This window comes from Cyprinus carpio, chromosome A9, assembly GCF_018340385.1.
Source record: "Cyprinus carpio isolate SPL01 chromosome A9, ASM1834038v1, whole genome shotgun sequence".
Taxonomy (NCBI): Eukaryota; Metazoa; Chordata; class Actinopteri; order Cypriniformes; family Cyprinidae; genus Cyprinus; species Cyprinus carpio.
This window is the reverse complement of record NC_056580.1, coordinates 25,053,144-25,077,530: the sequence shown is the minus strand read 5'-3', so window position 1 is coordinate 25,077,530 and position 24,387 is coordinate 25,053,144. Positions and strand designations below refer to the sequence as shown.

At 36.1% G+C, this 24,387-nt stretch overlaps 1 protein-coding gene across 9 annotated transcripts; it reads right to left on the bottom strand.

Annotated features, from left to right (window-relative positions):
* Positions 1-1,508: 1,508 nt before the first annotated feature.
* Positions 1,509-23,542, bottom strand: traf3ip1 (TNF receptor-associated factor 3 interacting protein 1). Of its 9 annotated transcripts, none has more exons than XM_042764224.1 (17): positions 23,232-23,536; positions 21,861-21,929; positions 18,910-19,071; positions 17,036-17,164; positions 16,382-16,813; positions 16,029-16,109; positions 15,867-15,887; positions 15,071-15,094; positions 14,770-14,845; positions 14,600-14,620; positions 13,854-13,938; positions 13,323-13,412; positions 12,464-12,596; positions 12,338-12,374; positions 12,140-12,213; positions 3,866-4,089; positions 1,509-3,453 (listed from the first exon to the last, which is right to left on the bottom strand). In XM_042764224.1, exons 1-17 carry the CDS (start codon positions 23,352-23,354, stop codon positions 3,288-3,290), a joined length of 1,947 nt encoding a protein of 648 aa, XP_042620158.1. In that variant the 5' UTR covers positions 23,355-23,536; the 3' UTR covers positions 1,509-3,287. The 9 variants fall into 9 exon arrangements, with proteins under 9 accessions (XP_042620158.1, XP_042620159.1, XP_042620160.1 ...); XM_042764225.1 differs by having other exon boundaries at positions 13,323-13,409; positions 23,232-23,533; XM_042764226.1 differs by lacking the exon at positions 15,867-15,887 and having other exon boundaries at positions 23,232-23,535.
* Between the last annotated feature and the right edge of the window lie 845 nt (positions 23,543-24,387).

Here is a 24,387-nt window from a genome sequence, read left to right as displayed (position 1 = left end):
CTGCATATTCTGCATACTGCATATCTCCCTGGGATGCATCCATATACTCACAGACCTTCTGCTCATTCATTCAGAGACACGAGGAGCCCCAGAGCAGAGCAGGTGAGTGCAGATCTCAGTCCAGTACACTCTCTTTAGGCTCAAGACAAAGCCTGAATGTCTTTAACTGTGGTAGGTGACTTGAGTCTGTCATTGTTGGAAGTTTATACTGAAGAGCCGCAGAGGCATGCTGTATTGCTGCCTGACGACAGCTGATCCATGAACACTGGCCTAACAGGCCTGAAAAATAAACAGTGAGCCTGATGGCCTCATGTGTCTCTGAAGAGAACTGGACCGCAGGGAGAAACACCATTCAACTCTCTAAAAAGTGTTCTGAGTGATTTTAACAAGTTGATATGCAGTTGCAGAAGTGTTCTTAAAGTTTTTTAAGCATTGTTATGCAGTTGCTTGTGCACTGCTACAGTGTTCAGGGTAGTTACAAGGTGGTTTTAAGATCAGGCTCTGCTTTATGGTCTGCCAAGTCAGAAGTAATGCTAACTGATCACTTAAAAGTAACATCACACCTCTTTTGAGCATAACACACAATTTGATTTGAGAACATGCTGAGAACATGCGGGAGTTTAATACTTGTGGTTAGTGGTTTGTTTAAACCCCTATCCCTAAATATGAGCAATAGTAATAATGAATTGAGGTTTACTTTTTAGAACGATCCTTTGTTAATAGCATTTTAATGATGGACTGGCTTTTTCTGGAGGTCAATCACCAAAGCGTTTTCCTTGATGGTTATGGTGCATTGAGTTCCTTTTGACTTAATAAGTCCCCATTAATAAAGCATAAACTAAAAAAAAAGGACTTATTTCAATGTAGGAAACCGAAGAACACAAGTTTCACCTGTTCACTGGTCTTCTTGCTAAAGCAGCACAATCATTTCTGACAGTCCTGAGGACCCTCCGGTTGGGGTTTTCACAGCAGGAGAACACTCAGACAAAAGAGCCCCGCAGGGCACGCGGCCTGTTCACTCTGACCTAATCCAAATGTTCGCTCAGGCAGGTGCCCAGGTTTTCAAGGGCCCCCAAATCCTGATCTTAAATGGCCCGGTCGACTGTTACTCAATAGGCGTTTGAGTGCTCCTGCAGTATGTGTGTGTGAACCTGCAGTGCAGCTGTTTCAAGCTCTGCCAGAATAAAAATCAAAACTGATGTGCTGATACAGGCTTTTAAAATGTTATTCAATGTTTTCGCTGCGTCCCACCGGGTCAGCTTTCCAGAGCGCGGTGTGTGACACGTTAAACACGTCCAGGCCTTTTTGTGAACTCATCAGAAACATTCACTTGGCATGTTTACCGCTGCTCTGAAATGCAAGTCAAAACAGTCATTAAAATGTCACAGTGTTTACTTAATGGTGACGTGTGTAATTTTTGTGACAAACAGAATTGGAAAAATAATGACTATGTTACAAGTACCGTAGCCCCCAAACTGCATGCATTATTAAATGGTCACAACTTACACTTTTAACAGAAATGTAACTGTTTATTAGACTTCACTACAAAATTAATATTCATCTGTGAACTAAGATACAAACAACATATACACAAAATGTACAGCAAAAAGTATGGATATGGTAAAAATCGTTTACAGTGTAAATGGTCGTCTCTTTTACGAAGTAAATGGAAACGCCAATATATTTCATTGACATTGAAGAAGTTGATTTTACTTAAAATAACTAGCAAACTATTTTGTGTCATGGTGCACAGCTGATAATACTGATGTAGTATATAATCTGTATATTGAAGTCTGATTCTACTGACATTCATGCTGTGTGGTTTAGTTGTAAAATTAATCTAGACACTGGTACAGTACCACAGTATCCATAAAGTGTGACTAGGTATACACGCTGAAGATTTTCTACATGTTGTGCTCGACCAGTGGATCAGATTGGACTGTTATTGCTTCATGTAACACAGTTTTTCACGTCATAACCTTTCCAAAATAAAAACTTTTAAATTGCTTCATGGATCTCAGTTTGCAGTAGAAAAAAAAGTGTCTTGGAAAGTTTTTCAGTCATGTTTTCTCAGATGAAATATCAGTTGAACTTTTTCATTATTGATATTAATTTGAAACATACACATATACAGTTGATCAAGGTACATTTCTTGATTTATCCAATAAATTGACTTAAAAGACACTTATGCAATCTAATCTTGTTTCGTTGAACATATATTTAGCTAATAGAGGTTTTTGATGCGTACAGGTAAATGATGTGCTGTATTACAGTCTCATTTATCAAAGTGCAGAGGTGCGTGTGTTTCTCCAATTTTTGGCAATTCTAATGCTCATCTGTAAAATTCTATTGCTTTCTAACAGCTTTAGAAAATTACATTAAAATATATTTATATATCATATACATACATACATGTCATATTATATTTCTGTGATAGCTTGTTTCTGCCACAGCATAAACAAATAAAAAGGTAACTGACTTTTTTTCTCACAATTCTGAGAAATGCAAGACAAACTCTTTCTCGCTATTACAAGTTTACATTTCGCAATTCTGTCTTTTTATCTGAATTCGAAATTTACATCTCGCAACTGTTTTTTTTCTTTTTGCACTAAATAAAAAAGAAAATCACAACTTTCTCTCACAATTCTGGCTTTTTTCATGCAACTGCAAGTTTATGTCTCACATTCTGACTTTCCTTTTCAGAATTTCATCAAAAAAGTCCAAACTGCGAGATAAAAAGTCGTAATTAACTTTTTATTATTTAATCTCAGAAATTTAAAAAAATGGTAGAAACAAGCTTCTATAGTTTTCAATGCACACATATACATATATAAATAATTATATATTCACATATGTGATATATTGCCAATGTTCTCTCGTGAGACAAAAACACCTGTCAGTCTGAATGAAAAAAAGCTAAATAAAAATAAAATAAAATGAACCAGTCATTCTGTCTTCCTAAGAGAACATGGAGATCAACTGAAGTCCTATTTAAAAAATACAGGACACATCAGTATGGTGACCACACACATTTATCTTTCAAGCAAGTGATGAGTGCAAATCTACTGCAGACGTATGAGTGTGTTTGAGAATCCCAATGGACCAGCGCAAACAGATCCTGGGTCTTACAGAAGGCACCATACATGAAGGGGGTTTGAGGAGAGGGACTCCTGACTGTACCTGCACCTTCTGAACTCTCTCCAGTGCTGCTCAAAGACATCAGGTGTATTAGACAGGAGCTCTCCCTGTTGCTCAGTGCTTCAGGTTTTTTTGGGATGTGCTGGAATTCACGTTTGTGAGGAGAAGCTAATGCTGGATACCATCTTCTGGATCTTCTCCTCGTTCTTCAGGATGCTGGACTTGACTGCACAGATCTTGTCCTGCTGGTCTTTGATTAACTGCTCTAGTTCAGCGAGCTCAGCCTTCAGAGGTTCCACAACGCTGTCTGTGATTCTGAGATATAGACGGAGAAACGGCTCAACACAGAAGAACAAGACATTCAAAAAGCAGCTGGAGATTTAAATCATGATAAATATTAGGATGCACTGATATAGAGTTATTAAGTAATTGTAAATACAAAAAATTAAAAAAATTAATAAAAAAAAAAATCTAATAAATTAATACATACCAAATTTTCCAGAATATAAGTCACCCTTTACATTTAAGACATGCTGTGATTTACATTGCATACAACATAGCAAATTGGTAATGCTCTATTTAAGTCAATTTTGAATCAATCGGAGCATTATTTGTAAGACTTCTGAGTTCCAAATCAATCATTTAAGAGGTTTCAGTTCAGTTAGGATGCTGTATATGTAGGCAGTATCCTTACTAGGCTTAGGACAGAGCTAACATGCATGTGCACCTTTGTTCCTGTAGCAGAGCCTGTGCATTCTCCTTGTTCTCTTTGTGCCACGTCTGCAGTTCGTTCTGCATGGAGTCCATATCCTCCTGAATGTAGTCCATGATCTTACCCAGAGGCAGAGCGCTGCGACACACTGTTTGTATGGACGAACGCAGGCGCTCGATCTCCTTCGCCACCAATTCACGTTCCTTCTTACGAGACACCTCCGACACCAGTGACCGATCCTGCAGACAGACAGAACCCCAGGAAACAGATCAACACTAGCAGTCTCAAAACAATGTCACTCTTCCTGACTGCCATTTCTTCTGTCAGAGTCACTTATGAACAGAAAAGGGGTGACAGGATTTTCAACATGAAGCTATGATTTTGTAGAAAAAAAAAAACTGTACAAAAGTCCAAGTGCAATTCCAAGTGCAAAGCCATGTAAACAAATGCTAATTATTGTCTACACACTGGAAAAAATTTACAAAAGCTGTCACTGGTGTACATTTTCAAAAGGTACACTTTTGTACCTTAATTACCCCTAAAGGGTGCATATTAATACCTAAAGTGTACATATTAGTTTCTTTTGAAAGGGTAGCATGCCAGTGACAGCTTTTGTACCTTTTTTTCTTCTTGAGTGTGTGTAGACAACAATTAGCAGTTTTTTATGTGGCTTTGCACTTGGATGAGCATCATATACTCACTCTCATGTCATTTCAAATCTGTATGACCTTTCCTCTGTAGTACAAAAAAGAAGATATTTTAAAAAATGTGGGTTTGTCCATACAATGAAAGTCAATGGGGTCCAATGTTGTTGTTTCATTATTTACACAAAAACAGTTGAAACGTTCCTCAACATTTTTTTGTTTTGTTTTACGTGTCACAAGTCAAATACATGTAAATGACTGAAAAATGACTAGTGGGAAGTCACTCCCATAAGGGAGCACTTCAGATAAATGCTATAAATGTTATAAAGGTTAGAGGAAATCTATACCTACCAACAATATACTTTTGGGAAAAAAAGCAGCAGAGAGAAGTCTGCATTTAGTGGTTTTCAATGTCAAGGCTACAAATGTTTAGAATTTCAAGGCAGGAATTATACAAACCTTGCAATGTATATAAAGATAAAAATGGGATCCATAATGTGAGTGAGTGGTTACTGAAGGCCTCCACTGTATGCGGTGTGGTTGGGGGGTCCTGGTCTGCCCCAGTCACCATTCAGTCGTGCATAAGAAGGCCTCCCCCAGCACACAGGGCCCGTGTCTATTTACTCAGCTGGGGCCACAGGCTGTGTGTGGCACTAGGCCAAACAGGCTTTACTCTTACTGCCTCAGTCCCACACACACACACACCCTCATGCAAGACATGACTTTGTTTATTTTAGTAACAGGCTATGGCAGTGAAGTTATTTTACAACAGTATTCGGTAACAACTAATTCACATTTACCTCAATTCAAGCTGAACTCCTCAAGCAATTCAAGTCATTCTGGTCATAAACACCAACATCTTCCTTTCTAAAGCCATGTTCAGACCACCAGGGACGTTGTCGCTGTATGTCGCTACACTCTGTACTGTGAAGATGCTTTGTGGGCATTCCTAGTGGTGTTACTCTAATGTTATTGGAAGACTGCACGTCTGGACATATCTTTAGAAAATGCAATCACAACTATTTATATTGCCGGTGATACAAAGATATTCTAATTTAAATAGGAATTAGACTTAAAAGAAATAAAAGTAGCATTCTGCTGTTAGAGAGTGTCGTTATATAACCTACAGCAGACTCAGTGCATTAAATCATTAACCAGTGCTAAACAGCTCACTGCATCATATAATTAACAACACTAACCATCAATGTATGAATCAAACTGCTGACAGATTCTCTTACACGCATCATTTTTTATATCCATGTATGTGGTTACATTCAAATCACCACTGACAGATTATGCACTCCTATTGGTTGTCGCTTGCAAAATTTGCTGTTCATTTGCATAGAGTTAAACTAATCTTAACTTTTGCCGTGTGACTCGCGTCACTTGACACGCCTACATTCTGTCACCAAAGGTTCGCCATGTTGCTTTTTCGCTGTGTGTTTCTGGAGGTGTGCATAAAGGGATAGTTCACCCAAAAATGTAAATTACCCCATGATTTACTCACCCTTAAGCCATCCTAGGTGTATATGACTTTCTTTTTTCAGACGAATCCAATCAGAGTTACTAAAAAATGTCCTGCCTCTTCCAAGCATTATAATGTCAGTGAATGGGTGTTATTTTTCAATAGTCCAAACGAAGTCCAATAAAGCGCATTCATCCATCATAAATAGTGTCCCACACAACTCCGGGGGGTGAATAAAGGCCTTCTGAAGCAAATCGATGCATTTTTGTAAGAAAGGTATATCCCTTTAAGGTGGGACTCGTTAAACCTGAGCTACACGACAATACAATAACTAGTAACTTCCTTATCAAAACAGGCTTAGTATTATATTAACTCAACAAACATTGTGTTAGATGAAATCACCATGTTTACAATATATTTGCAATGATTTTCCAAAGATATATAACTGAACAAAATTTTAAATACCTTGATGATGTTTATTTGCCAATTAAGCGTCATTAGATTGGTATTGCAATCCCTCTGTCTATTAACTTCTAAGTATGAGAGCGTTAAGGTTTAATTTAATTAATTTAATTTGAGTAGCAAAAATGGTGTTAGAGGTTGCAAGTTTGATTCATTTTATGTGATTCAAATTCTCTGCTTCCATAAATCAATTTATAACCCGATTCTCAATCAATTCATAATCTATATATTTTCACACACTTTAAATACACGTATACAACACACACACACACACACACACACACACACACACACACACACACACACACACACACACACACACACACACACACACACACATATATATATAAAAGAGAAATATAAATGTGAAAATATAAATATGCAAATATTGACATTTATTTCTATGCACAGTTACATATACGTATATATGTGTGTGTGTATAATATTAATATTCATTAATTTATTTATTTACTAATATTACTTAATATATATAATATTACTTTATTTATAAAAAAATAGTACACCTAGTCCTACATAGATATACAGTTGGTCAAACGCTATTAAGATTTTAAATCTGAAAATATTTTCATAAAGTGCCGGTCTCTAATCATCTGTGTTTTGAAACTGAAAGTTTATTGTTACAACTTTACAGAGTTCAGTAACTCTATTACAAACACTTCAAAGGTTAACTATGCCGCTTTACTCTAGAACTCTAACAAACACGTGAGAAGAAAGACTTAATTTTTCCCCCTCTCTCTGTGGTTTACAAGTGTGTTCGGATTGAAATGTCTAAAAGTTGCCTGCAATGTGGGTGGTTTCTCTGGCCCCTAAACACCTCCTCTACACAAACACCGGCCAGCACATTCAGCCCACTGTTCTTGGAGCGCAAAGGCCAGGCCGGATTTGCTCTGTTTGCCGTCCTCCTGCACCTCACCCCTTAGTCAAAAAGAAAAGAAAAACTCCAGCTTTATGTCTCTGTCTGACATAAATCAATCGTTTATAGGGGCTCTCATTTTCCCCTCTCTTCACTGGACCCAAGAAACATATTTGTTTTGCAAGAGGCGGCTGAGGACAGGTTTTCCCATTATCTCAGACAGTGACACAAGCGGGACGTGGAGTCGGTGTGCCTGGGGCAGGTGGCTTCCAGAGACGCTGATGCATTGGGCCAGAGCCTCTTGGACCAGGACGCCTCATTACCCTGCTATGTAGATCTGAGCCTTCAGCTGCAAGCCCAATTTGCTTAATGAAGAAATGCATGCAAAATGCATGATTTATAGAGTGCTAATAAAGAACTACGAAAAGAAGCAGAGCAGCACTGTTCAAATGAGAGTTTTGCAGTCCTCCTGAGAATGATAAACATGCTGTAGTGCCACATCACGGTTCTGTGGATCTGAAACGTTGATATCAAATGTGATTCACAAAATAAAATGGGCTTAATTGAAAACAAATTAGTGCAGTTAGGACAAGTGTGACAACTTTAAAACTTAAGTGAGTAATTAATTTGCCATTAGCAACACCAAACAGAATTAGAAAATGTGTGCTGTAGTTTAGTTTGATACTTCTAGTGGGACAAAAATCTAAATGTAAACAAAGAAGCTTTATCTTTCTAGCAGAGTGTAATGGGGGTTTTCTTTAGTTCTGAATGATAGCACAAGCTATTACACAGAGGATTCGTTTCACACATCCAGTCAGAACTTAAGTAATGTTTCCCAAGCCTTAGTACTTGCTTTACTTCAATAAGGACATCAATGAAAAGAACGATAACCTAACCATAATGAATCCAGTGAGTTATCCGTCAGACTGATTCAAATCACTAACGTGAGTGAAAATGATTCATTAAAAGAAGCTGCTTAAATGAACCATTTGTTCATCAGTTGAACTACACTGGTGTTGCATTTGTTTAATTTGCATGCATTAAATCAGACTGCAAAATTACATTGACAAATCTGGTAAATATGATTTCTTTTTTTTTTTCTTTTTTATGCTGGACAGTAATTAAAAACTGCCAAACACTGAGATTGACTGTGACAGAAACAATACTTGAAAATAAATTTTTTATCAGTTTATTGTTTAAACTTGTTAATTGTTTAAATTCACGCCTAGTTTACATTAGTTAACCTTTTTTGATAAGTCTTCACTTGGGAAGGGAAGTAAATGTCTACCTGAGCACTTAAAAGTATCAACAATTATCAATAAAGTGTTATTTGCTAAAGCCAGTGCATTGGCTGGACACTTTCAAAATATTTCATTTATGATTTAAAACTATTTCAACTTGACATGTTAAAAAATGCTGTTGCATTTATTGGTTAAAGACACACAAAAAAATAGTTAAAACTGAATACACAAAAAGCAGTAAAATGCGTGGCTTCAATGGTCTATTTTAGACAGCTTGCTACTGGTCTAAAACTCCATGGTGGGTCCAACACTGACTCATAAGGGTAAAGATTAATTGTTTAGCAATGTTTAGGGGTTTCCTCCTTGGGGAAAACATGGACCTCATCCAGCAACATCATAAAAATAGCTGGGATGAAGTGAAGTGCAGAGAGGTCAAGTCGTGTACACAGGATGGAAGGGTCAGTTTGGCCCCGTGGAGGTCACCGCTGAGATCACTGTCCTGCACTTGCGTGCTAAGCAGATCACCACAGAACCACAGTGTATGACAGTTTAGCTTATGAGAACCAGACAGCAGTAGGACTAAAATGAAATGCAACCAATTATGCTATCAGACTTCAGAGACCCATACCGTGGTATTTCACCATAACTCCAGGGTCATTCCACAGAGATGTCAATCGTCTCTCAGTGAGGGCACAATGTTGAGAAATGCAACGAGAGTCATTTCCTTTACATTTCCAACAAAAAGGTAGATGTTTACAAAGACACAAGCCTGAAGGGATGATTATTTATTTTCCTGCCTGTTCTGCAGAGCGTGAGCTGGCGTGCCGTTCACTCAACAGCCATCCATTTGTGTGCCATGGGGTTTATTTATACATTGCAAACCTTCATCAGGCTAATTTGATGGTGCAAAAGAGGGGAAAGGAAGGAGGAAAAAATGCTTATGAAAACGCAGCTGCTGTCAGGGGCCAATACTCTCAAAAAAAAAAAAAAAAAAAAAAAAAAAAAAGACGCCCTACAAGAAGTATCTTAGAATAATATACACGTGATCTGGAAGGTCACAACAAAGGTCAGCTGCAAAATGTACGGCAAATTCTTCAGGAAAATGCACCATGATGGCGAAACGGCCCTTCGTAATATTGCATCTGGCTTGTCCTTTCAGTCAAATGAAACAATAAAGGCCTAGCAGATCTTAATAAATGAAGTTCTGTCGACCCTGGCGAGGTAAATCTTCACTTACGAAGCGGAACGGAAAGCTCAAGCTAATAAAGCCACAGAATGAGTCATTGGCTCAGTTTCACCTTTGGAATTATTAAATGGTCAAAACTCTTAATTCTGTGGTCATTCCAAAGAGATTAAGTCATACGTACTTGATGTGGGGATCTCAGTAACCTCAAAATCCTAGAGAGATTTGAGAGCGAAAGCTCATATTTGTAGAATGAGTTATGAGTGCAGTAAATTCAAACCTGTCTGGGAGAATATGGAAGCTCAAAATTGACATTTTTAACCCTGGATGTTACACCGTGATTACAGGAGAGCAGGCGCTTTATTGCACTGACCTTCACCCCCCTTTCAAGTCAGGAAGGAAGTCATTACAGATTTTTTTTTCCTATACAGCTGACTAGACAGGAGAGGTGTGGTGTGCTGGTTAACATGTACTGCCCTAAAAACACACGCCCATTTCATGCACTGCAATTAAGATGGAGAATTTAGAGAGCTGATGAGGCTAAATTAAGTCAATTAGGAGAGCACGGCCAGCAGCGCTCAGATTCCAGCCCAGAGTTAGCTTGCGTTTGATGGGGGAAATCTAATTTGATTATTTGGGACTGAAAGGAAATCCAGTCTGATTGTTTTGAAATCAAGAACACAGGAGGGAGAAGCGCTGGCTGTAAGGGCCAGCTGGGAGCAGCTCACTGTGTGCGGCTGAGGTTGAACACCAAATGGGATTGTGCCAGTGACGAAGCACACAGAGCTCATGCCTTCTATGAAAAAATACAGTAACTGAATGAACTAAATGAAACTTTTGTGAACATTTACTCACCCTTATGTCATTCCACATCTGTATCATTTTTTTCTTCCATGCAACACATAAGTAAAAAAAATTGATGATCTTATTAACAACTCTTTTCCATATAATGAAATGTAATGGGGACTCAAATCAAGCTCCAAAAAGATGTGCCACTTCAGTTTTGCCATCAAACCTACTCGACATTGCTCATTTACTTTTATTTTATGACAAATTGACAAATGAATTTTTAAATATAAGAACTTCTGAATCTTATTTTTAAGCTTTTGAATTAACATAAGGTAATGGAAACTTCATATCCTGTACTCTACCGTTAGAAAGTTCACCTTTTATATATGAATAACCTTTTATCATTCATATTATTAGTTCTATTATAATTCTTTTGAAATCTGAAATTTCATTTAAAGTACAAGACAGTTTCTTGCTGAGAAAAGTATGAAATAAAATAGTTCTTTACTGCTTCAAAATTACTAAATAAATAATAATTCAATGAATCATTAACGAACCAGAATTGTTATATGAAACTGGCAACTGAGTCAATATTCCTTACAATTCCCATTTCTCCCTACTGCTGACTCACTCTTTGAACATGTAACTAAGGTGGGAAGCTGAACTGAAAGGGTGGGGGTTCTGCATGAAGGCCAGCACCAAACACTGCATCCATCAGGCCTACAGCCAGTGACAGACAGATAGACCGGAGCATTCGTTCCGGCTAGGGTGGACCACCCAGTGCAGATGGCCCCTTCCACCAGGGCATGGACAGGATGCCTTCAAAACTCAAATCACATCGTTCTCATCTTCACTGGCTCACAAACACCCCAATTCAAGATTAAAATATGGGAAGACACTGTTAAAGTGCCACTTTGGAATGACAATCATTCCAGCAGTCCCGAAAAATCATTCCACAAATTTTATGGCCATAAAAGAAAAGTACACAGCCTGAGCCAGACTGAAACTGCGGCCAAAAAGTGAAATTGGTTTTATTGCTTTTTAGAGATGAAATACTATCTTAATATTAATCTATATTCCATTGATGAATTGTTATACTCTCATAGGCCAAAGGACACTTCAGATAAAATCCCCCCAAAATTGTAATCTTAAAACAATTCAGACCTAAAAACAAATTCACAAGCAAGCTCCAACTCCAAGCCACCAGCACATGCTGGTTTTCAATTTGCAATTCAGTAACCAAAACAAACAACATTCACAAATAAACAGGCCACAATAGTTAACCACGTTAAATGTCTAAACAGCATGAATGGTGCCATCATGCTTGTTTTGCCCTAATTATTTAAGCTCCGTTGAAGAAAATAACACTTCAGTGGCTCTGAGGGACCGCAATTACATTTCTCCACTCCATTTGCAAAGTTGCTTTCTTTAGTAAACTGACGGTGCACTGGGTCAGGCGTCCCTGAGGTATTGTAGAGCACAAAAAATGCTGATTGCCTTGATGAAGAGATTTTGAAATGCATTTACTCATGTTACAGGAATTTTGTTGTGAAAATCAAAACTTAGACCGTGTAAGATGGAATAGCACTGCCACCTAGTGGTATTAATGGGAACAAAAGATAGCATCATACCTGTTCTTTTGACTTTGTGGCCGGGGAGGATTCATAGTCTTTCTTTGTCTCTAGGATTTTTTTCACAAGTCCACCTATGAACAAATGAAAACTATTCAATCATTTCTGATCTTAAGTGTGCCTTTAAAAGGTTCATTCACGTAATTAATTTACGGCGGAATTTTATTTCAGGATGAATTATTTTTGCACATGGCTCACCGTGTTTGTCATTCCCTTGCAGGTCAAGTGAATTACGCTGTAATGAAACATAAGTCAATTAGTCCAAATCATGATTTTTTTTTTTTTATCTGAATACTACATACGCATATAGAGCATCTGCGCTACCTCAATTTCAGGTATGTCAGGAGGAGGTGCAGCTGCCTCCTCCACCACAAACTGCCCATCTTCATCATCCTCATCTTCAGAGAGCTTCTTGCCATCCAAAATAACAGTCGCAGGGGTCTTGCCACTGCCCAGCCTTAGAAAAACCCAGTCATGTTTAAATACATTTTTTTTTTTTTTTACTCAACAATGATATATTTTATCATAAGTTCCTATTCAAAAGTTTGGAGTCAGTATGGCTTTTATAAAAAATAAATGAATACTTTCATTTAGCAAGGATGCAGCAAAGTAACAGTAAAGATATTTACAATATTACAAAATATTCCTATTTCAAGTAAATATTGTTCTTTTGAACTTTCTCTGTTCGTGAAAGAATCCTAAATGTATCATAGTTCAAAAAAAAATATTAAGCAGCACAACTGTTTTCAACATTGAAAATACTAAGAAATTAAAACTAAATTACTAATTTAAATAATTAGGATGATTTTTTTTAGAATCATGTGGCACTGAAGACACTGGGAATTCAGCTTTGTCATCACGGGAATAAATTACATTTTATAATAAACTAAAATAGAAAATAATTATTTTAAATTAATTTAAATTGTAATAATATTTCACAATATTACTATTTTTAATCAAATAAATACAGCCTTGGTGAGCATAAGCGACTTAAAAAAATTTTAAAAAATGTACCATGCCCAAACTTTGCATGGTAATGTATATCCCTATCACAAAATGTTAAGGGGGTATTACAGGTTAGAACCCCTTACCTAAAGTAAAATCACTGTAACACAGCCAGCACGTGGCTTACTTCTTTAATACTGAGTGAGAAACTGAAAGCCTGATGAGCGAGATCTCTCACCTCTCTGCTGGGGTCACATCAGCGTAGCTCTCCTGTCGTTTGACGCGGGGGGCTGCCGGTCGTGCACTGCTAGGCCGTGGTAATCGTCTTTACATAAACAAAAGAAGAACAAACAAAAGAAGAATAAGTTCACACAGGAAATCCACAAGCACTTTTTGTAAAGTATGCATGCGATTTTATGCGTGGGGAGTTTAAGTAACAGAAAGTTCCTGTATGGCTAAATGCTTACAAAAACAGTCCTGAGAACCAAGAGTAATGATCTGGATGAGAGTGATATCTTGTGGTTGGATCTTGCGGTACAGTGCAGTGAAAGCGAGGGATTTGCATCAGTGGCTTCCACTGCCAGGCAATCTCTCAGGGGGGCATGTATGATACACTTCATCCAGCCACAAACACCTCAGCACATTGTCACAATGACTTACTTTGTTATCACTGGACGGAAATGTAGCCATTTTTGATCTTTAAATCAACACACTTATGAGATCATTACCACTAATTAAGAAAGAAAAAAAAAAGAAAGAAACAACAGACCTGTGTGTTGTTTGAGGTGGCACAGAATTCACTGTGTCTCCATTCTCAATGTGGACTGGTTTCTCTGCTGAAGGGGCTTCCCCTTCTGGAAGAAAAAATTAATAAATTTGAATAGATGTTTACAGAAAAGGTAAACAATAATTTTTTGTCTTGGAGCGGCTCTGTCCGTAAAAAGTGCTGAAAGTTTGAGTCACTTATAACATGTATTTCAAAACGCAACATGCACCATCAATCTTCCCAAATTTTTAATTAAATTGTATTTTTTAGACTTTTTTTTAAAAGTATTTTTATTTAATTAAATAATTTAAGTTGGTTTCATTTGATTTATTTAATAAATGTAACAATTTATCTATTTTTATGAATTGCTATTTCTATTATTTTTGTTATGATTGTACAGCCATTTTAAAATGGGCTCTATAAAACAAACAGTATGAATATGACCTGAGACAACTGAAGTGGAGAGAGATTTTATGAACTATATTATGAAAGAAAAAAAAAGACAAAATAATCACAATATGATTTTATGGTTAAATCATGGAGCCTTACACACAAGCATTATGAATTTTGATTGCAATTTCTATTAAAGAGAAAAAAAAACCAATTAGATTTGTTTCACTTGTTAAATACAGTTTCCTGGCTGGTAAAAATACGCAATATAAATAATAGTCACCAGCCACTGGCAGGTATATTAAAAAGTTAGTTTTGGACCCTATTGAGAGGTGTTCACTAAAGAAAACAACACTCACCTCCTTCACTCTCAGTCTCATCTGAAACAGAGATACACAATCAATCACATTAAACAATATCTGCTGTGCTGCTAGAAACATATAAACAGATCAGCTGGACATGCAACAAAGCATTAATGTACTGTACATCAATAATTAATAGGGTCTGTTAAGAAAGATATGTTCAGTACCTTGACCTCCTGTTTTGGGCCACCGCCGCTGTCCTTTAGCTGATGAGGGCCTTGGGATCCGGGAAGGACTCTCAGCCTGAAAGGAATGAGGAAAGACATTAGTTTCACTAGTTTTTACTAGAGTTCCTCTCCTGTGGAGCACTTAAACAGACATTAGCCAAGAAACACGTGAGACCGCTTCCTTTACAAACACTACAATCATCTGGGCTGTTGTTGCACATGTGAAATATCACAGACAAATAGTCAGACAATGAGAAAATGTAGGAGGAAACAGATTTCACTTGGGACAAACAGAAATTACCTGGATTTCAGAAAGATCTGTAGGCTGAATAAAGACAAAACAAAACCCAACAAAGAGCCTTAAGACTTTAACATTTATGTTTATAGTACACTCATAGCCACTAGCCAAATAAAAAACTCACTGCTCCAAATGAGATACTACTGAAGCTGCAAAAACACTTGGACATGGAGCGACAAAACTATATAATACATGAAGATACAAAATCAGTCAGTCAGAGGTTATGTAAGGGCACTTGCTAAAGCAAAACTTTTAGGTTTAGGGATCTGAACAGACCCTTAAAACACACAGTACCAAAAAAAAAAAAAAAAAAAAAAAAATGAAAACTGGGAGAAACTCGGCCAAAGATGTTCATCTGACTTAAAAAAAAAGCCTAAACTTTCTATTCATCAAAGAATAAATTCATCAAGGTGTCTACAAAAATATTAAGCAGCACAACATTGATTAAATATTTCATAAGCACCAAATCAGCATTAAAATAATTTCTGAAGGATCATGTAACACTGAAGAATGGAGTACTTACCCCAAACTTTGGAACAGAAGTGTATATTGACACTTTTAAGACTTTTCAAAATGTTAAAAAAAAAAATTTAAATTTTGCCTCAGGACAACAGAAAATGTTACCACGGCAGGTAAAATTCTTAACTAATGTCTCAACCCGAGTGTCAGAATCCTAATTGTTGAGGCCTGATAAGTCAACCTCCACCATCAAGACTGTCCTTGTGCAATGCTAAATATGCAAACACCCATTACTCTACAGCGAAGCAAAGCAGGCACTGACATCACAACAGACTCGTACCTCCAGTTCACCGCCCTCAGCCTCCAATTCAGAGGAACAAAGACAAGAACAATAAACTATGAGGAACATTACATCAACACTCAACAAGCCTTGATGATGGACCATACCTACAGAACAAACATAAAGTGAATAAACAGAGGCTGTGAGAGAAATCAATCTTACCTCATCTGCTTCGGCTTCATGTGTTTTACTCACAACCTCTGGGGGAGGCTTTGGCTTGCTGATCTCCTCTGCTGCCTTGATCTATAGAAGAAGACAAGCTGCTATTGAGTATTGAACGCTGAGAAAGACTTATAAAAGACTTTTTTACAGAAATTTGCTATAAGGTCTCGAAATAGCGCAGAATGTTAAATATTTCTTCATTTTTGTTTGTGTTAAAATGTTCACAATTCTAAAACTTCATTTCTAGGTTTAATTGGGATTTTAAATGCAACAGAGTTGGAAAAAAGGCTGGTAAAACTGGTCATTCATCTGTCATTGAGCACTGGTGAGCTCATAAAATGGTGTGAGCAAACCTTTCTATCGCCTCTGTCCTTTGGCTTCTCGTCTGTCTCTCGGTGTCGTTCTTTATCTTTTTCTCTCTCCCGTCGTTTCTCACGCTCGCGATCTCTCTCCTTGTCTCGTTCTCGGCCTCTGTCTCTGTCTTTGTGAGGTTCCCGTTCCCTTTTCTTATCCCTCTCTTTATCTCGTTCTCTCTCCTTGTCCCTGTTACGGTCCTTCTCCTTCTCACGCTCCTTCTCTCTGGTCTTGTCTTTCTCCCGATCCCGGCTCTTTTCTTTGTCTTTGTCTCTGTCTCTGTCTTTTGTCCGGTCTCTTTCGCGTCCCTTGTCAGATCTCTCGGCATCTCGCCGGCGGTCCTTGTCATCCCTCTTGCTCTCTTGATCTTTCGGTTGATCTGGATCTTTCTGCTCTCGGCTCCCGCTGCTCTCCTTGATGCCCTTCCTCTCCTGGACAACAGCCAGAGACTACATCAAATTTTCACTTTCATAACAATAAATCTAACAGCTCCATGAGCACCCAAAAGTATTAAAAACAGATTTCATGAGTGAAAGAAAAAGGCACAATAAAAAAGGCCTAAGAGGGACAAGGAATTATTAGTTATTTAAGACAACAGAAAAATCTTGCTTGACTGAAAATATCACTGGGTCAAAGGCTCAAACCGGTCTCACCTCTCGGTCTTGGTGGCGCTCCCTGCCCTCTCTGTTCTCCTTGTCCTGGGACCTGGAGGTGCTGGGCTTCCCCTTCTGATCCAGCTTGTCTCCTGCTAACACCCGCCTAACAGCCTCGTCACTGGAGAGCTGGAACAAGGACAGGACACGCTGTTTAACAGCTTAATATAATGAACACAACTCCCAAACAACCCTCAGTATGCTCTCAGACCAAACAAAACTGGATTCAGAAACAGATGGGAAGCATGGTGGTTAATGATCTGGGCTGATGACAAAAAAAAAATGTAGGTGGATAATGCAATCCATTAAAAATCCATGGGGATTCTCCCTGGAATAAATGGACACTCTGGATAAAAACATCAGCTAAATATGTATTGACTAGCTGACAATTTACTAACAAGATATTTACATTTTCTGAAGAAAACATGTTGTGGGGCTTGATACAAAACTCACTGTTACCAATAGAGTATTGTGGGTGATCTATATGTTGTAAAGTGTTATTTTAGCATTATTTAGTTATTTTATTATTTCACTATTATATTATTAATATTTTAATCAGCTTTTATTTTTATATTTTTAGTTTTCATTTTCATTTTACTTTGTTTAATAATTTTGTTATGATATTGTCATTTTCTATAGTTTTTAAAATATTTACATTTAACTTTAATTTAGTTTAAATTTTATTAGTTTTAGTACTTCAAATTAAAGTTTTTAAATTTTATTTCAGTTGCCAAGGTAACATTTCTAATTTTCATTTAAGTTTTTCAAGTGTACTTTTTTTTTTTCGTCTAACGTTCAGATTTTCTTTAATTTCAGCTTTATTTAAATTAACAAAAACAATTTTAATAGTTTTAGTAAAAAAAAAAAAAGAATCCTGGTGTTTTTCTGATTGTGTTGATTTACAGTTGGTAGGGTTCTGCTTATTGGCACAAGTCAAATGCAAGTCAATGGGATTTTTTTTTTTTTTATTGCCCTCCAGGTCTAAAACTAAAAATGAACAGCACCTCTCCTCAACAAACCATACAATTTATGTATAATTTATGTCCATAGCACAAATTAAATTTAAGAGTTAATTTTTTTGTTTTTATTTATTTATTCAATGTTGATGCCAATGCCAAAAGTTTTTTCAATATTCTGTTCACAAATGCATATGAGATTTGAAAGTTGGTCACATGGAAAGATTGTCAGTGAAAAATGACTTCCGGTCTGTTCTTCATTGAAAGCTATTATTTGACTTCTGAAGACTTGGAACAGAGTCATATGGGCTATTTTATGATAATTTTATGGTATTTTTTGTCTTTTTTTTGGACCTTGACAGCCCCTTGTCATTATGTAGGATAAGTGCAACAACAGCATTTTTCAAAATACATTCTTTTGCATTCCACAGAAGAAAGAAAGTGCTGCTACTATTCAAAGCTACCTACAATCCTCTTGAAGCAATACAAGGTTAAATGGTTTGCTTAAAAGTGACAGAGCAGGATTGTCGATTTTCCAGTACCTGGGTCACCCCTATAATCTTTGACTTTAACCACCCAGCAACTTTCACCACTGTGGTGCTCTCATGTCTTTTTCTCTTGCAACCTATAAAATATCCCAGTGTGCTGTAGAGCAGCAGAGCTGTCATTCAGTTTAATGTTTCGCACCTGCTCTTTGCCTTGCAGGCATCAGTGGGTTCCCCTGATAACGCTGCTGGCGATGTTCCATCGCTCCTTAAACTTCAGGAAAGCTCAAGGGTGCAATTAAATGAATACGTCGATAAATTACCCCCTGCTTGGAAATCATTAGTCTTGAGTCATTCACTAGTTAAATGGCTTTGAGCGAATCCTGCAATATAGAAGTATAGTAGCTGAGTGATCTTTAATCGCAGGACTGACCTTGTTGAGACAGCACTTAGCAATGACCTGCAGCAGCTCGTTGGTCTTCTCTGGTTCGTGTCCGGCTACGATTCGAGCAGGTTTAGCGGCCAACGGCTCTCCGCTAACCAGCATCACCACATCAATGGCCTTCTGAAGGAATGCTATTTTTGAGTCTTTGTCCTGAAAGGTACATGAAGAGAAAAGAGTAGTTAAAACAGAATTGCAAGCATAATGTCGGTTTTCAAACAAGGTTCAAACACTCCCCCAGTCTGCCATTGTTCAAACGAACAGGGAGTTTGTCATTGTTCAAACAAACAGGGAGTTCCGCACGAAACACATTCTACTGGATAAGCCAAGGTTGTTACTGCTTGCCCAGTTGGACCACTTTAACAAACAGATTGGAATTCTGCTTGGAGCCACTAAGGATGCATTAAACAGCCATTGGGCAAATATTAAGGCAGCGATTTCCAACCTTCAGCCCAGAATTCGAGCAGTAGTGTATATCTTTCTCCTGGGTTTGAAAAGAGTACATAAAACCACTTGAGACTCCACTAATCAATGCTGATGGTGATGCTGCTTTGTGAAAGCTTAGACAAACACAACACAACAAGTACACACTTTATAGTAACACAATTGAACAATCAAGATGATATGTAACTTATTTGAATCATTTGTGGTGTTAGTCTCACTCTCTTCTTAAAACGTGTGCCACTTGGGTGTACATACATTATCACTTGCAGCTTGATGCGTCCACTCCTTTTAACCTGTATTTCTGCTTTGCTGGTTATGATGAAGTGCAACTGTCCATATTGTCATTTAATGCTTTCATACTTCATGAGGTTCCTAATGAGGTCCCAGCGGCAGAACAACCTGTATGCTGATGTAATCCGTTATGATTTTACACACTCAGCAGTGTTTAATATCCAACTACTGGCTAAACAATATCCATGCAATAAGAATGTTTTATGCAGCTAATCACTAAAGGCCAATTTCATGAAAACATGTATGTGTCATATACATTGCAAAAAAAAAAAAAAAAAAATTATATATATATATATATATATATATATATATATATATATATATTGCATAAAATGAAGCCCATTTTAGAACCATTAGAATTTTATGCAATACTACATTTTGACTGTAAAAACTGTAATATTGTGAAATATTATTGCAATTTGATATATATTTTAATATATTTTAATATGTAATCTATTCCTATGACAGCAAAATGAAAATTTCAGCATCATTACTCCAGTTTTTAGTCAAATTATCCTTCAGAAATCATTGTAACATGCAAATTTCATGAAAACACATTGATGTCATGAATGATTTCTGAAGTGCTTAAAATTAAGCACATTTTAGGAGCATTAAGATTTTATGCCTTATCACATTACAGCAAGTTTTCCCTCCATACTTTCTTAAGCATGATGGGTCCAGACTCTGAATATTTTGAGTATTTAATTCCCATTATTCTGAATAGTGAAATTCATTAATGCAATACAATATAATTCACAATTATTTTTTATTTAAAATCAGCATAAATCAGAATCAGAAAGGCAATACAAAAGTGAAAAAAACATTATACTATACTATACTATACTATACTATAATATAATAACTCAATCACATGAAAATGTCCCAATGCAATGCAATTTTTTGGCATCAAAATACTTCCTTCTGTCCTAGTTATTATGTATAGACAGCTATAAGTAAGCTATCTGTAGGTAGATTCCCCTGAAAAGTGTTAAAACTGTGGCACTATCAAAACATTATAATGTCATGGTATACCGTCGGGCCGTCCTGCTTCGCACAGGTGTGGGGAGGTCATTTATTATGCATGCTGGGACATCAAAGGCCAGAGCTCTTTCAGACTGCCCCACGTTTGGAGAAGGATCAGACGTGAACTCCTCACTTTGCACACAGAGTGCTGTGGTGAGCTAGTTACCTGCATTCTCTTACAGGGTCACTGATACTGATCCAAGTAAAGCTAGTTAAAGGCACGAAGCTTTTAACAGGGAGATGTATCACACCTCATGACTCCCCACAATGTGGGACTTTGGCACGCTAATTAAATGGAGAGTCTTGAGTTACACTTAGTTATCTGATCAATGTCAACACCTTAACAGCAAAAAACACCACAGAGTGGAAGTCTGAGATACTGTGGCTATAGACTCCAAGAACACTTAATGAGCCAGAGGATCAGGCTGATACGAGAGGTCAACTGTAACATGATGTATCACTGCCAAGTAGGTGGATTAATTGGCGTGGAACATAAAACTCTCAAACGATTGTATGGTAGTACTGCAATAAGCGAGAAATAAGTGTTTGGTTTGCACATTTACATATGCACACATATATAGCCTAAAATTCCTCTTAAAGGTGCACTCAAGTTATTTTCCCCTTATTAAAATAAGTTTTTAAACAAATAAATGTAAGTGTGAGAAATGATTTGTGCTAAACTACTGTTAAAATATTTGGGATTTTAAGATTTTTTCATGTAAAGAAGTCTCTTATGCTAACCAAGGATGCATTTATTTAATCAAAAATACAGTAAAAACAGTAATATTGTGAAATATTATTATAATTTAAATTTAATGTAATTTATTCCTTTGATGGCAAAACTGAATTTTCAGCAGCCATTACGCCAGTCTTCAGTGTCACATGATCTTCAGAAATCATTCTAATATGTTGATTTACTGCTCAAGAAACATTTCTGATTATTATTATTAAAGTTAAAAGCCGTTTTGCTGTTTAATATGTTTTTGGAAAACCATTATATGTTTTTTCCTGTATTCTTTGATGAATAGTTCAAAATTCAAAAGAAGAACATTTATTTGAAATAGCAATCTTTGTAACATTAAAACATCGTTCTGTCTCTTTTGATCAATTTAATGATATAACTTACAAAAACTGTGCACCTGATCGCTCCTCTAAAAGTGGACACATTTTTATTGGTGATTTACCTTCACATTATCTGCCTTCATCTCCGCTTCTCCATAAAGTCCTTTCATAAAGCCTGTGGTACGTATTACCTAAAAAAAAAAAAAAAAAAAGGGAAAACAAGTTTTTACAACCAAAATTTTAATCCAAAAATATAAAGGCATAGAGTCTGTTTCAAAAGTTAGCTGCCCTGTTGTCCACTGCCTTCTAAAAGCATACAAACAGAAATAGAATCTTATAAGTGATTGATTTGGAACACAGGCTGAAACAGTTATCATCACTTTTATAAACTTTTCACATTAAAGAAAACATATAACGATGGAGAAATAATTTACAAAATATTCAGTATGAAAACAACATGTGATTTAACACAACTTTACACTATAAAAAGCAATGACATAACTTAAGAAGTGAGGACAGTATGCATACAGTGGACCGCCGGTATAAATCTGTCTAGCTAATCTGAGCTGAGCTTACAAACCTTGGGCCTATCACTTCATCCTTAACTGTCCTCTTCCTTTACTTAATACTGTCTACAACCAACTCACCTGTAGACAGCTCTCTCTCTCTCTCTCTATATATATATATATAAATTAAATGAAATTATTATTATTATTAATCATCATTATCATTACATTTCTGCTTTGCCATTTTAATTTTTTCAGTGTGTGGTTTTTTAAAAATTAACAACTGTTGGATACTGGTGTTTGTTGCCAATTGTTGTTGTTTACTGGGGGAATATACTCCTAATTACAAAATAAAATAAAAAAAGTTGCCACACTATTTTTTTCTCGATATTCTGCCATTACACTGAGAAATATATCTCTGTTTTATCCCGTGAATATGTCAAGATCATCTATATGGACACCTAGTTCGCAAACCCTTGAGTTTTGTTTGCATAACCATGTTGAGCTATGCCTAGTAACCAGGTAAACAGTTCAACAAGAGCTCTGAATTAAATTACAGTAACGTTTTATATATATATATATATATATATATATATATATATATATATATATATATATATATATATATATATATATATATAAAATAGACAAAAGAAAGATGATATTGTTGACAGTCAGTGTTTTATCAGTTTTTGTATTAGTGATATATTAGCTTGCTCGCCACCATTAAAACACCCACATCATCTAAACCCTGAGAGCAAAGCTCCGGCCATTCAAATATTAAAGCTCATATGAGATATTTACACACCAGGCAAACATATATTGAGATTTATCTGCCAAATTGTGAAGACTATACGCAAGCTACATTAGCCGACTAGCGTTTTGAGATCTATAAACTGGATTTGAAGCGTATGAAGGTAAATATGTAGACGTTGAGCGAAATAAAACTGCACCTATGTCATAAAAATAATGTTTTTAATAACTCACCTCACTGAAGATATCGTGCAGGTATCGAAACGGCGGTTTGCTGAGCAGTTTCTCTGTCAGTGGAGGCTTTTTGATCACTTTTCCCAGAGTCTCTTGCGTCTTTTTGGCGACAGATTCGTTCATGGCAACAAACTAAAACGGTTTTTGGTGTAAAAGATGTTTGTCTGATAATTACCCGACCTTACTGTTCTGCTAGCCGCAGATTTCCGCTCGCTAAACTCTGCTTGTTGCCCTGGCGATAGCTTTCTATCCCACAATCCTCCGCTGTGCGGATTCTGCGCTTGCGCGGAACCTAGGCGGTCGTCAAGGTCTACGGGTGTCCATGACAACAACAAACAACAGTAGAGCACTGTAGCTTTCCAAATTTATGTCAGTCTTTCTTCATGTTTAGACCAACAGAGACCAATATCGTTCTTCCCTGCACAAACCGACCAGATGAAAAAGAAACAATGACACGATAATAATAATAATAATAATAATAATAATAATAATAATAATAATAATAATAATAAAGATAACAAAAAACAAACAAAATCTAAAAGATACAGATTAGATTACAGAATCCAGATTATATTATTTTTAACTATGTATTCATCAATATTTTTTTATTTATGCATTAGTTAAAAATAACTATATAGAAAAGATTTTAATAGTAAATGTGTAAAAAAAACGAACCAAAAAATAAACGAAATACAATTAAATAATAATAATAATAATAATGCAAAAATAAACACTTTTTAAAAATCAATAATTAAAAATAAGATTTAAATTAATTTTAAAAAAATCATTTTTAATTTAAATTGATTAAAAAAGAAGCAAATACGTGATACAATAAATAACTAAAATAAAAAAGATATACAGATTAGATTACAGAATACACATTATATTATTTTTAAATAATTATTTATTAAGAAACAACAATATAATAATAATAATTTTTAAAATAATCAATAACTTAATATAATAATAATTTTAAAAATAAATAATTAAAAATAAGATTTAAATTACTTAAACCTTTTCATTTGAATTTAAAATGAATTAAAAAAGAAGCAAATACATGATACAACAAATAACAATAAAAAATAAAAAGATATACGTATTAGATTAGACAGATTACAGAATATATATTATATTATTTTAAAATATTTATTAATAC

Excerpts from the sequence above, each read along its gene's own strand:
- traf3ip1 (XM_042764224.1), bottom strand. The coding sequence starts at position 23,354 with ATGAACGAATCTGTCGCCAAAAAGACGCAAGAGACTCTGGGAAAAGTG. Across the intron at positions 21,930-23,231 it reads TGCACGATATCTTCAGTGAG|GTAATACGTACCACAGGCTT; the intron begins GTGAGTTATTAA and ends TTTTTTTTTTAG. Across the intron at positions 16,814-17,035 it reads AGCGCCACCAAGACCGAGAG|GAGAGGAAGGGCATCAAGGA; the intron begins GTGAGACCGGTT and ends GCTGTTGTCCAG.